General features: G+C 41.0%; 1 protein-coding gene across 3 annotated transcripts in view; it reads right to left on the bottom strand.

Annotated features, from left to right (window-relative positions):
• Positions 1-13,398, bottom strand: part of LOC148342901 (SAM and SH3 domain-containing protein 1-like) — a 33,377-nt gene that overhangs the window by 628 nt on the left and 19,351 nt on the right. Inside the window, exons 2-15 of one of the 3 annotated variants that reach the window (XM_088312237.1) lie at positions 11,391-11,522; positions 9,863-9,913; positions 9,434-9,483; positions 6,924-7,060; positions 6,155-6,267; positions 5,984-6,082; positions 4,686-4,824; positions 4,301-4,581; positions 3,389-3,451; positions 3,176-3,304; positions 2,608-2,737; positions 2,359-2,528; positions 1,017-1,226; positions 791-941 (exon numbers count right to left, since the gene is read on the bottom strand). In XM_088312237.1, coding sequence (XP_088168363.1) covers positions 791-941; positions 1,017-1,226; positions 2,359-2,528; positions 2,608-2,737; positions 3,176-3,304; positions 3,389-3,451; positions 4,301-4,581; positions 4,686-4,824; positions 5,984-6,082; positions 6,155-6,267; positions 6,924-7,060; positions 9,434-9,483; positions 9,863-9,913; positions 11,391-11,522 — 1,855 coding nt within the window. Of the gene's footprint in view, positions 1-790; positions 942-1,016; positions 1,227-2,358; positions 2,529-2,607; positions 2,738-3,175; positions 3,305-3,388; positions 3,452-4,300; positions 4,582-4,685; positions 4,828-5,983; positions 6,083-6,154; positions 6,268-6,923; positions 7,061-9,433; positions 9,484-9,862; positions 9,914-11,390; positions 11,523-13,398 lie in introns of all 3 variants that reach the window. The other 2 variants (XM_088312245.1, XM_088312229.1) reach the window with 2 other exon arrangements.

Consider the following 13,398-nt stretch of genomic DNA (forward strand, 5'->3'; position numbering starts at 1 on the left):
AACTTGACTGACAAAAAAATAAAACGACTACCGTAATTTCCAGGCTATAAAGCACACCCGCATATAAGCCGCAGTAGCTCCTTTTAAAAAATAATTAAAAAACGATATACAAGCCACACCAGGCTATAAGCCGCAGCGTTCTATGTTGCATGTGCAGAACGATTTTGTACTGTGAATGCACATAAAGGTACATAAACAGATCGTTAAAACAGTGCCTTTTAACACGGCAACTACTTTGCTGATTAAAACAGAACGGACGTGAGAGAAGAAGAAAAAAAAAAAAGATTTATTTAGCGTATTTTCTGAACTATAGAGCGCCCCTACTGGTGAAAGAAAAACCCACAGAAAAGCAGCACCCTTGTATTAGACACATGGTTCAAAATCGGGGGGAAAAGAAGAGGCTTATCGTCCGGAAAATATGGTACTATATGTTACAATACACATTTTAATGAAATGAATTTTTGATATTTTTTGCAAAATTAAAAACAATTAAAAAAAAACAGCCTTAAACAATATACACATTTGTCTGATTTCAAATATTCCTTACCAAAAATATAAAAAATAAAAATTAGCCATATTAGCCGCATGGTTCAAAATCTAGGAAAAAAGTAGCAGTTTATAGTCCGGAAAATATGGTAATTAATTTATTAAGCTGCCAACAGAAATCACATCAGCCCCAAGTGTACATGTTTTTCAATCCAGTTTAAAACTATGCATTAATGTGAAGCACATTGACACTATATGAATGAAGCTGCCTTGCCCTGATCCAGTTGACGAGTTGTATCCTCACCGTCGTAGTCGTGAAGCAGCTGTACGGCAGTGAGCAGCACGGCTCTGTGCTGGGGGTCCGTGATGTGGAGCTCGTCCAGGTCCTCCTCCTCCAGCAGCCGGAAGGTGTCCAGGTCGTCGTAGCCGTTGAACAGGAAGGTGGGGAGGTGCTCCTGTCACACATGTCGCGGTGATCGTGAAAATCTCAAAGATGACGATGATGGGTTGCGTGGCGACTTATTTCTTACTTTGAGGTTGATGCGCTCCAGAAGCTCATCCACAGACTGCGGTTTGGGTTGCCGGGCTTTCCTCCGCCTGCGCTCGGTCTTCTTGGGCTTGGCCTGCTCCGGATCGAGCACGTCTACGTAGATGAATTTGAAGGTGCCCACTTTGCCCCTCAGCATGCCCATCCACGTGCCCATCGGGGGCTTGCTGATCATGTCGATCACGTCGCCGCTCTGCGTGAGCACATAACGGCGGGAACGTTTTTAGACATTTTCTTCCCCCCACCTTGTGTCACATAACTAACAAACCGACAGACTGACAATGCAACTTATTTTCTGTCCCCAAATTAGCTTGCTTACTAATCAACTGCTGTGTGTGTGTGTGCGTGAACAACTAACAACTTGTAACAAAAAATTAACAAAACAATCGAGTAACTAACTTGCTAACTAGCCAACAACCCACTCACGGACTAACAAACAATCCAACTAATTAACTCACGAACAACGAACCCACCAGCATTGTCACATACTGTAACTACCACTTGCTTATAAGCCGCAGCAACCCGGTTTTGGGAAAATAAAATTAAAAAAAAAAAACTGTTATACAAGTCGCACCAGGCTATAAGCGGCAGTTTTCTATGTTGAAAAAAATTTGTTATGCATGTACAGAACGATTTTGTACTGTGAACGCACATAAACAGATTGTTAAAACGGTGCCTTTGTAACACGGCAACAACTTTTCTCATTAAAACAGAACAGACCCAAGAGAAAGAAAAAAAAAAATAAAAATCGAGATTTATTTAGTGCATTTTCTGAACTGTATAGCGCCCCTAGTGGTGAAATAAAATTCCACAGAAACGCCACACCTTTGTAGTAGCCGCATGGCCCAAAATCGAGGAAAAAAGTAGCGGCTTATCGCCCGGAAAATATGGTACGTAACTTGCTTTCTGTGTCACATAACTTGCTTGCTTACTAATCAATTGTTGTGTGCTTGTGAACTAGCAAACTAATTAAACAACCTACTGATGAACTAATTAAAGAAAATACTAACTTACTAAACAATAAACGACCCACTCACTATCAAACAGACTAATTAACTCACTACCAACTAACGCACAAAATGTCACATAACTAACTTTTCAACTTACGGACTTGCTTACTTATCAACTGCTCTGTGTGAAATCCAGATAGCTCACTCACTTACCACTAATCCAACAACTTTGCCACATAATTAACCTTTGTGTGATCCAGCTTACTAACCAACTCGACCAGTCTGCTAGCCCATGTATTTAATCAATCCACCATACCGGTCATTTAGCACTGAAAGAGGTTTCAGGTGTGTTTGTTTTTGTGCTGGCGTGGTCACCTTGAGCTTGAGGGAGTCTGTGTCGTAGGGGCTGGGTGTGAAGTCCGTGTGTACGAGGGCACGTCCGCAGAAGGGTCCGCAGTAAGGCAGCTCGTCCTCCTCGCCGTCCTCCGACTTGACGCTCTCTCTGTTGCTGTTGGACGAGTCGGTCGTGCCGACCGTCTGACCGCCTGCTCACAGCCACACAACAGTGAGGGAGGAGCTCTCATTTTACATTTTACACACACACACACACACACACACACTTACTCATGGAACTCTGTCCGCTGAGGGAACTCCTCAGGCTTTCCACAGAACCTCCAGGCTTCAGCTTGGTTTTCTCCACAGAAGAATTCAATTGAGGGGACTGAGGGCAGCTGGAAATGCGGTCCGGACTCGCCTTTGTATGGATGCAAAACAAAACAAAACAAAACATGAGCTAACTTTGACTTTCTACCACATGACCTCAAATAATAGTCGACGCAACGTGAATCGGTTGTTTCGCAACTATTCACAGAGTGCATTGTTCATTTGAGGGAAGGAAGTGTATCTTTCAAATGGGATACCGGTAGCAAGTAATTATCTCAAGTGAAGGCGCAAGTTGAACTCAATTGCTAACCAAAACGGCAGCTCCTAATATGTAACTAAAGAACGAGCAAATAACTAGTAACTGTCAGGTAGCTATCCAACAGACCAACTAAGAAACGTGTTTGTGAGTCAGCTATCAAACAAAGCAACCAACCAAATAACTAAAGGGCCAAAAAGATCCGAGTTAAGTGTTACAAATTATCTTTCGTCTTTAAAGGTGAGACTGAGTTGTTCAGGTCTCAAGGTGTACCTGATCTGCTAGAGATGCTTGGTATCTCTTGCTGATGTGCTTCCTCATGGTCTCCCTTACAGACTTGACTTTCTTGCCAAGGGAGATGCGGGATATCTGAGGGGACCTCGCAGCGTCTTCGTCTTCGCTCTAAGATGTTTGGAGTCAAATTTATTTAAGAAAAAAAAATTGCTTCACGTTTGTTGTACAGTTGCAGTATTTTTGAGGACGTACAGTGTGTTGGGCTGCATGCACCGAGCGGTTGGTGAGGTCAAATCCTCCAAAACTGCATGCTCTCTGAAAAGAAAAAAAGGACATTAACGCCGTTAGAAGTGAAGCAAAGTCATCCTATTCCCTAACACAATTATTGGCTAAGAACAAACGTAAAGGAATCCCGCAAAATAACAAGATCTATTTTTTATGCTAACTCGCCAATGTGTTATTAACTAACTAATGAACCAACCCACTTTTTCGGTTAGCCTGTTTTGTAACCAGCCGACCTACTATTTCCTTCATTGCCACTAACTAGCTATCATCCTGCAAAACTAACAAATAACCTTTTGAGTCTGCTAATTAACTAGCTAACAAATCAAAATTTTCAGTTAGTCTTATGGTTTTATTTTTCTGCTCACCAGACGACCAACCTGCAATCTCAACTAACAAAAAGTCACTTTTTGAGTCATTCTTCTACTAACAAGCTAACAAATCCACATTTTCAGTTAGTCTGGTTTGTTTTTATAGGCCAACCAAGGCTTTAATCCTGCTAAATAACAAGTTATAATATTGATAACTAAAAAAAAAAAAGTGAGTCCTTAGGCCAACTAACTAACTAACCAACTAACTAACCAACTAGCTAACTAACCAACTAACTAGCTAACCAACTAACTAACTAACCAACCGGCTAACTAACTAACCAACTAGCTAGCCAACTAACTAACTAGATAATTAACCAACTAACTAACCAACCAGCTAGCTAACTGACTAGCTAGCTAACTAACCAACTACCTAACTAACCAACCAGCTAGCTAACTAACCAACTAACTAACCAACTAGCTAACTAACAAACTAACTAACTCACTAGCTAGCTAACTAACCAACTAGCTAGCTAACTAACCAACTAACTAACTAACTAACTAACTAACTAACCCCGTGATGGCTGAGGAGGCGATGTCGTAGCCCTTCATCTGTCACAGATCGAGCCATCTTGGTTTCCTCGCCCTGGCAGTGGAGCGCCTCCAAGATGGTATTGCTCGACTGTTCCTCCTCCGGCGGGAATCTGCCGCCGGGAGGGCTGCGTCCGGGAGCCTCTGCTGTGTCCAAACTGCCAGAGGAGCAAGACGTGGGGACGTTGTCCTCACTGGAGCCCAGCTGATGTTGAAGTGCAGACGTCAGCGAGTCTACGGAACAAATGTTTGGCTGGCAAAACTCTGTGGATCATAATATAATAATGTTCAACAAAAGATGAAATAAATATTGAATATGACATGCTCATATTGAATAATTTTCTCATTCCTTGTTGTATGCGGAGTACCTTCCACGCCAGTCTTCCTGCTCTGGTCGATCCTGATGAGTTTGTGCTTCACCTTGCGTGTGGAGCTGACCAGCTTGTGAAGCCTCCTGAACGTCAGCCCGTCTTCTTGTTCCTGTTCTGTTTCGGACAGCTCACGCAGCTGCTACGGACGAACAGAAGAAATCATTAATTACTCACTTTTTGTGCCAATCGAACTAACTCACAAGTTACTCAGATCGTTGTCTGACAACCCAAAAGTATTTTTTTGTAAAATTCTGAGTAATTAACCAACGAATGAATGAAGCAAAAAAATAAATACTGACAAGTTAAAAACTTTTTCATAATGTTAAATAAATAACTAACCAAGAATTTGGCTAACAAGCTAACTGTGATATCCGACTAACTCCTAAGTAACCAGCTTGCTAGCAAACAAAACAGAAAATGTTTGTGTCCTTCTCCTAACTCGCAAACTAATAAGGCTGTAAAAACGGGCTGAAAAAGTAAACTCGTAGCTGAAATAATATTAATAGCAATAAGTTGAAATAAGTTTTCCCCTTTTGTTTATAAAACATCAGGAAAATCTTACCATTGAATCTACATAATTAATTTTACCAGATTGTCAGGTACAGGAATTTAGAAATGTTCACATGCTTTGACCAGCATTCAATTATTTATTTAGCGGCTGAATTGTAAATTGCGGCCATCCATTCAAAGCATTTTATGTTCGCTATTATATGAAATAAATAATCGCGACACTTTTTTTTTTTTTTTTTGCCATGTTGCCTAGATCAATCTGAGTGGCTCCTTGATTAATTTCCCCATTTTTGTTCTTTTTAATCTAACCCACAAAATGCTGATAACAAATCAGTATACATTTTACATGAAAAACGTGAGGAAATTGGGAAAAGAATCACGATAAAAATCTTTATAATACAAAAATAATTATCAAAAAAATTCTGCAAATACTGTATATGAATCCGCAGGTGCCGAACTGCAAATATGCAGATGTCGACTATGGTTTAAAGTTGTAACATCACCAACCACCACTAGATGGCAGACTACTATTTTTGGGGTGGATTTGGAATAATATACAGGACAAACGTAATAGCTCAATATTAAAATTTGGAGTCGGTTAAATTTTGGGAAAAAAAGAAAAGTTCTCCCACTCAATGCTGGCTTCATCTTTTCCTTCATTGAATGATAAATTTTATGTAAGAGCCTCTTTTGCCCTGGAGAAAAAACATAAACCCTTTGCAGTTGGGATAGGATCCCTGACGCAGACATCCAGCCACAGTTAGTCGGGTGCATGAAATACTTACACTGTCGCTCAAAGACTCGCTGGTAGAATGACAAACGTCCGAGCAGTCGGACGCTTCCGACCTGCACTTTGCTCTCTTCTGCATCTCAAACTCCTTCAACTGCACGCACACACAACCAGATATATTTATATTCCTAAAGAACACGGTACAAAAAATATTTTAGTATTTTACCCTGGCCAGGGCTTCCTCGATGGAGATCATGTTCTCCTTGACCATCATCATCAGCTGGATGCGCTCTTCATCGCTCATGGTGATCTCACTGGCCACGAAGCCCACCAAATCACCTGACAGGTAAACAAAACAAAAAAAACAAAAAAAAAGGCTAATTAATTACTTTGAAAGACAATTTCTTTCTATCTACCGTAATTTCCGGAAGCGCACCTGCATATAAGCCGCATCAGCCCTGTTAAAAAAAAAAAAAAAAAAAAAACTGCATACAAGCCGCAGTTTTCTATGTTGAAGAAAATGAGTTGTTTACTGCATGTACAGGACGATTTTGTACTATCAATGTATATAAAGGTACATATACAGAAACAGTGCCTTTTAACACGGCAACAACTTCACTAATTAAAACAAAACGGAACAAGAGAAAAAAAATTGAGATTTATTTCGCGTATTTTCCGAATTATAGAGCACCCCCTAGTGGTGAACGAAAAATCAACAGAAAAGCTGCACCGTTGTATTAGCCGCATGGTTCAAAATTGAGGGGAAAAAGTAAATACGGTAGAATTCATAACCTACTAAACACAACAATCGTTCACGATGCCAACTTCCCTAAATTTGTCGCGTTAACATAAGACACTAAGTCATAATTAATGCAAACAAAGCTTCATCACGTCAACATTTCACGTTTCATGAAAACGGTACTCGCCGTTCATATTTATAACCGTACAATCAAGCTAAAACTTTTTTTTGTCTAAGCACTGAACTCATTTGTTACCTTTTGCAAGGTGGTGCGCGGCGGCTCCCTTGGGTGACTTTCTGAAAGTGTTCCAAAACGATTTGCTCTTTCTCTTGCTGTCCCATTTCCCTGCTTCCGATATGTCGTCCGAAGGGCTAGACTTGGGCACGGGAAACCTACACGCACACACACACAGATTAAAAATCCAGTTCAATCGTCGTCAAATACAACTAAACGATACCTCTTCTCCATGTTTATTCTCTTCATCCCTTCATCATTGTTTGTGGGACATCAGACAACAAAACGGTACCGTAGTGATGCCGATCAAAGGAGTACAAATCAGAGGCTGCGGCCACCCTCCATGGATGAACACATGAGCTCGGTTGGGAAACAAAAGAGGCTTTTCCCCCCTTTGGACGGGTGGTTTTGCAGCAGTGACAGTTTTAATGTGGAGGCTGCATTCCTCTCACAACTCGCGCCCTCCCGCACGGACTCACTTTACCGCAAATAACTTTGTCGGAATGAGGGAAATCAGCACTAATGGGCAATACTAATCAGTGACTGAAACAAGAAAAGTGCTCTTGGGGAAGTGTGCGAAGAAAACAATCAGTTTTGTTCACATGGAAATTAAATGCTAAGATTTTTTTTTATTAGTGTATTCATTAAATGTAATTGTATTCAAATATATTTTTCTGATAAATGAGTTTAAATTTGAGATTGCAGAATAACTTATTACCTTACTTAGGACAATAGTTCTTTTTTTTTTAAATTAAAACCAGGGCAGATGAATAATTTCCTTTTATTAAGAAAAAAATGGACTTCTTCATGAGTCAGATGATGTTTGGAAAGCAACATCCTTTTTGTGTGCTCCCATCTTCATAACCTTTCTGTGACTCATCAACAGAGGAAACAATCGCAGGAAAGACAAAGCAAAGTTTGGAATGACGCACGCACACACGCGCACACACACGAACGTCTCATGGGCAGCGGGAAATGCCGTGTCCACACGTGGATGACAAAGCACATGAAGAACGAACATCTTCATCAACGCCTCTTTTTACACACAGATGGAGCGATTGTTTTGAGCTTTGACACAGAACATTTTACAACATGTTAAGATTCATAGGTTGTTTTCGTCGATGACGAAAATAGTTCGTTAACGCTCCTTTTTTCATGACGATGACGAGCTAAACGAGGTTATTTGATGACGAAAACATGACGTGACGTACATTAAATTTTCGTTGACGAGATGAGACGGGACGAAATTGTTAGCGCGTGATGCACAAAATTGATGACGTCACATCCTATTGTACATGCAATCAGTCATGGCAATGAAGTGCAACCTATCTTTCGCTTTGGGCCCGCCCACCACCGGCACAGCACGCAGGGCGCATGCGCCGCGCACACAACCTCACTCGTACTCGTGTCGCACGAACACGTCTGCTGTCGTTCGTCTCGGCTCGCACACACTGACATGCTTTTATTTGACGGTTTATGGCGACAGTGACACTCGCAAGGCTACTTCGCTCTGATAACCGCAAGCTGGTGCAAGTAAGCAAGACATACGTTTGATAGAGTTTGTACTTGTGCTACTGTAGTATAGAACAACGCTACTACAAGTCTATGTTATTAAAACGTTTTTATTTCATGTTGCTTGAAGTGAAATAAAGCCACAACAGTTGCCAAATAAAACGTTTTGGTTCTCGTCTTATTTTGGAGCAATGAGAATTGATTCCACTGTTATGTTATCTGTAATGCATAATCCTTAATAGTCCATCAGAAAGTCTTTGCTATTGGGTGGAAACCTTGTATGCCTGTTTTTAACTAAAACAGACTAAAACCTTTTTGAGTTTTGGTCGACTAAAACAGACTAAAACCTTTTCGAGTTTTCGCCGACTAAAACTAGACTAGAACTATCACAAATAGGAATGACTAAATCTGACGAAAACTAATAAGCAATTTCGTCCAAATGACTAAGACAAAATCTAAAATGCCAGCCAAAACAACCCGAGGTGTATATTTTTTTACGCTGATGACTGCTTGAGACAGGCATTTAATTCTATTCAGCTGATGATTGTTGGAGAAAGGCATTCATTTGTCTAAAGATTATTTTTTGAGGGCGTTGCGTCTTTGTCTTTTGTGATAATTGTTTGAGGGAGTTTTTTTTTTTAATTAGTCTAATGCTGATAATTTATTGCGAGACGTACCGTCCACCTTTATTTTGAGTTTCTGGTTGCCTGAGGGGGGACATTTGTTTGTATTATTGTAAGTTTATTAATCTTGATGAAGGTGTTTATTTTTCTGGAGTTGATAATTGATTGGGGAATTGCGTATTCTTTAGAAATTAATCGCTTGAGGGAACTGCTTGTTGGACGTGCATTTTTTATCTTAAGATGATTTGTTGGTTTTTCTATTCCGTTGATTGCTTGAGGGCAGAGTTGAACCCTCGACACAGAAGTTCATTTATTCACCTTAAAACAAGAGTCTTATTTTTCTTTTGAGGGAAGCGCATTTTTTTTTATTTAAAAGTCATTAGTCGAGTTCCTTACTTCCTGTCCATCTCCGGAGTGGATGTGGTGCTGCAGAGTCCAAGAGATTCCTTTAAAACAGGAATAAAGTGTCAAGTCTTAGATGTAGACACGGTGCATCTGCAAAGTACAGACAGTGCTTTTCCACATTTATTTTTTTGAAATGGTATTAAAGAAAAATTCAAAAAGACTTTTTTTCTTCCGCTGTGTTTTTATAATGAGCTGTGTGCGTATTTGAACAAAACAATGAATTTAATCCATTTTGGAATACGGCTGAAACATCCAGTCAAATGTCGAAAACGTGACGCATTGTGACTATTTCCAGATGCGGCGTATACTGCAAGCAAACGGAATGCGCTTGCTGATCGTCTGGAGAGCATCATGCGGTGGACGTTGCATCACGCCACAGCTTGATCTTACCAACGTGGCTGCTGACAAATGTGATCTCACCTGAATCTGAGAGCGCAGCTCTAGTGATGCGGCCGCTGAGTCAAGCTTTCCCTGAAACGGCGCAGGAAGTGGACAAGTCACTTTATGCGGTCACCGACTTAATAACAACTTTAAAGACACACTAGAGGTTACTTGTATACAAGTAAACCTTTGATGAAGACGGATGGGCTATGACGTTCAACATTCTCAGAGTACTTGATGTTGATCATTTCCCTTTTTCTTCTATAATAGTTTCAATCGTGGTGGTTGGTCAACAGAAGGTGCTCAGGTTCAACGTCCGATCGAGTCACGCTTATCCACAGATGGAATTACAATTTATTTACTTCAAGTTGACCGCCTCATCGTACTTCTGTAATTTCGATTTGGTGAGTTTGATCAAATTGATTACTAGTGTAATTTATTCGTATTCTGATCTTTTGTGGTCGTGCTTTATTACATTACTAAGGATACCATGTATCAGAATCGGCGTGATACTGGTCTTATTTTAAGGTACCGTATTCTTATGGCCAAAAGACGCGCATGCTAGCTCGCGCATGCTAGCTCGCGCATGCTAGCTCGCGCATGCTAGCTCGCGCATGCTAGCTCGCGCATGCTAGCTCGCGCATGCTAGCTCGCGCATGCTAGCTCGCGCATGCTAGCTCGCGCATGCTAGCTCGCGCATGCTAGCTCGCGCATGCTAGCTCGCGCATGCTAGCTCGCGCATGCTAGCTCGCGCATGCTAGCAGCCAAGCGAATAAGGGATCTCTGCCAGTAGCAGCACTTCAGACCATTGAGAGATGTTATGGCAATATATCTTAAAAAAAAAAAAAGACATTAAATAAGTCCTTCACGGCCGCATTTTGCCACATCGACGAATCACAATCTGCGTCAAAAAGAAACGTCTTTGTTCATAATTTTTGTCATTGTGTTAAAAGACTTTTTATGTAAGGGGACAATGTTAAAACGCTTTTAAGTACCTGGTCGAAAAGCGCTAATCATGTGCAAGGCATTTACAATCATTTACATATCACAAAAGTAACGATGAGTAGTCAAAGAGTGAATATTTATACTGGTAGCGGTCTGAAAAAAAAAAAAAGGATCGGACACCACCTACATATTACAGACATAAAATCGAGTGAAGACGTCACCCGTTGCTCTTTTAAGATACTTAGAAAACATAATTGTAGGTTAAGACTAAAATGTTGGTGGTCCTCTATTTAACAATTGTTTAGCGAGAACCACGTTATTAAGTTGCTGCTTACGCCACGAAAGAACGTAGACCTCGCTCTTTGGCCGTCGGCCACGAAATTGTCATCGTCGGGATTTAGCCGAGTGGTTAGCGCCAAAGCCAAAACCTCCAGAAGCTGTTGTTCATTTTGCCAGGGTGAGTTTGAGAGCCCTCAGGAGTAACAAAGCGTTTAACTTGTGGCTTTTTTTTGAAAGAGCGCAAATACCTTTCATAGTTCTCATTGAGTGAAAAAGATAATCTCATGTTTTTTCCGTCGCGAGAACAAATCATATTGAGTGAAAGTCAGCTCTATTTGTTTACCATCGCCTCCGCATCCTGCACCAGCCGGCGTTGCCGCAGCTCTTCCATCCTTTCGCAAACGTCGCTGAGGGAGGTGCCGTAATAGCAAGAATACTCCTGGGCCAGATCGTCAAGGCTCCCCACTGAGCCATCCTGAAAGAACACGAAAAAGAGTGGCAACAATGAGCACTGTGCTGACAAGTCATTGTTTAAAAAAAAAACAAAAAAAAAAACAGAGTGACCAACCAGGAGGAAATGCAGAGATAAAAGCTCTTTGTTTGACCACTGTGTGACGCAGCTATGACGCGCACTACACTCTCTTGAGCACTCAGGAGGCCAGCACCTTACACGCACCATCACATGGAACCCCCCCATGGTAAAATTTGAAGATAATTGTCAAACTAAACAATAAGGAGAAAGCTTAAATTTCCGCTGCTATAACACTTAGAAATGGATTGATGAATATTTTTGATCCGCGGCAAAGAGCGACTAATATTAGTGCTGTACTGATAAGCTCAGAGGAGTTGAGACATTTCAATGAACAGTCTAATCAATCCGTCTGATTGTCTTATGCCGCCCGCAAGCGGCCAAGGCCAATTACAATTTATCGAGTCCAGAAAAAAAAACGTTTTACTGTTCATTTTGGCCATGGAATATAATCGATACTAGAGATGGGCGACTACCGATACCGGATATCAGTATCGGGTTGATGCCAGTCTTAATTTAAGGTATTGGTAGTCACAACGGTGACCGATACCAATGACAAGTGAATTGTGTCCATCCTCTCATTTGTCCATTAAAATGCAATTTGTTCAAGTTTTTTGTTTGAATCCTAAATTCAGAGTTAGTTGTTTTTGTTTTATTTTGGATTTAAAAACATTTATTGCTTAGTGGCTATTCTGCCAAAGAACTAAAAAAGAAAGGTCTTTCTTTAAAATTAGTCATTCATCATTGGTTTGTTGGAAATTTAATGTATCAAAAGTACTTAGTGGTATCGGTTACTTAGTATCGCATCAATGAGTACTCAAGAGTTCAGTACTCGTCTTGGCATCGGTCTAAAAAATACAGAGGAATTAACTCCTGCTACTTTTGGGACTGTTTGCTTGAACGGGTGAGAAAAGTCATTTGCCCTGGGGGGCCACGTGAATCTTTTGTGCGTCGGTGAGATGCTGAGAAATGTGACACCATGCTCTCCGTTTCAAGTCTTGTGCGGTCCATGCGTCACGCTGTACTTATTTTTTTTTGGGCTTGTGCACCATTCATTTTCAAGGAAAAAAAAAAATAAAAAATACAGAGTCCTTTTCGTGCCGGCATGGTTTATTCCGAGGCATTTCTAGGTCACTGGAGCCGGGTTTATGTTTATTAGCGCCGTCATGTGGGCTGTGTGACAAAGGACTGTTTATGTGACCATGTTTTCGATTTTCAAGGTCCGTCTTCTGGCCTCGAGGGGGTGGGGGGGGGACAGCCGATGAATGGAACCCGCTTTTAGGATCGTCACGAGAGCGGCGGAGCGAACTTTCGCTCAGCTGCCTCATTTGCATATCATAATAACGGTCAAGAATGACAAGAGAGGAATTATTCAACAAACTTTTAGGGAAGAGAGGTTGAGGAGGAGCGTTCTCGTTCAATTTTTTTGGGGTGGGGATAGCGTTAAGTTTAACACCACTGTTGTTTTTGGCAGTCATCTTGGTTTTGGTCTTTTGGACAATAACTCTTCTTAGATTTTTTTTTTTTTCACCATTTAGTCATTTCTCCAGGTCAGGCGTGGGCAAACTACGGCCCGGGGGCCACATGCGGCCCGTTAAACGTTTTAATCCGGCCCGCCGAACTTGAAAAAAATTTAATGAATAAACCTTGTTATGCTACATTTCCCTCCATGTTTCGGACACGAGTCATTCTGAAAAAAAAAAAATTCCTCACGTTAGACACATAACAGTAACCACACAAACTACTTGTTTGACGCACAACAAAACTAACTTTAGCGTGAAGCTAGCTAGCAGCCCATTTGCGCCTCGACTTACATGGAAAA

The sequence above is a fragment of the Idiotropiscis lumnitzeri genome, chromosome 1, assembly GCF_059441095.1.
Source record: "Idiotropiscis lumnitzeri isolate Australia: NSW breed Sydney's pygmy pipehorse chromosome 1, RoL_Ilum_1.0, whole genome shotgun sequence".
NCBI lineage: Eukaryota > Metazoa > Chordata > Actinopteri > Syngnathiformes > Syngnathidae > Idiotropiscis > Idiotropiscis lumnitzeri.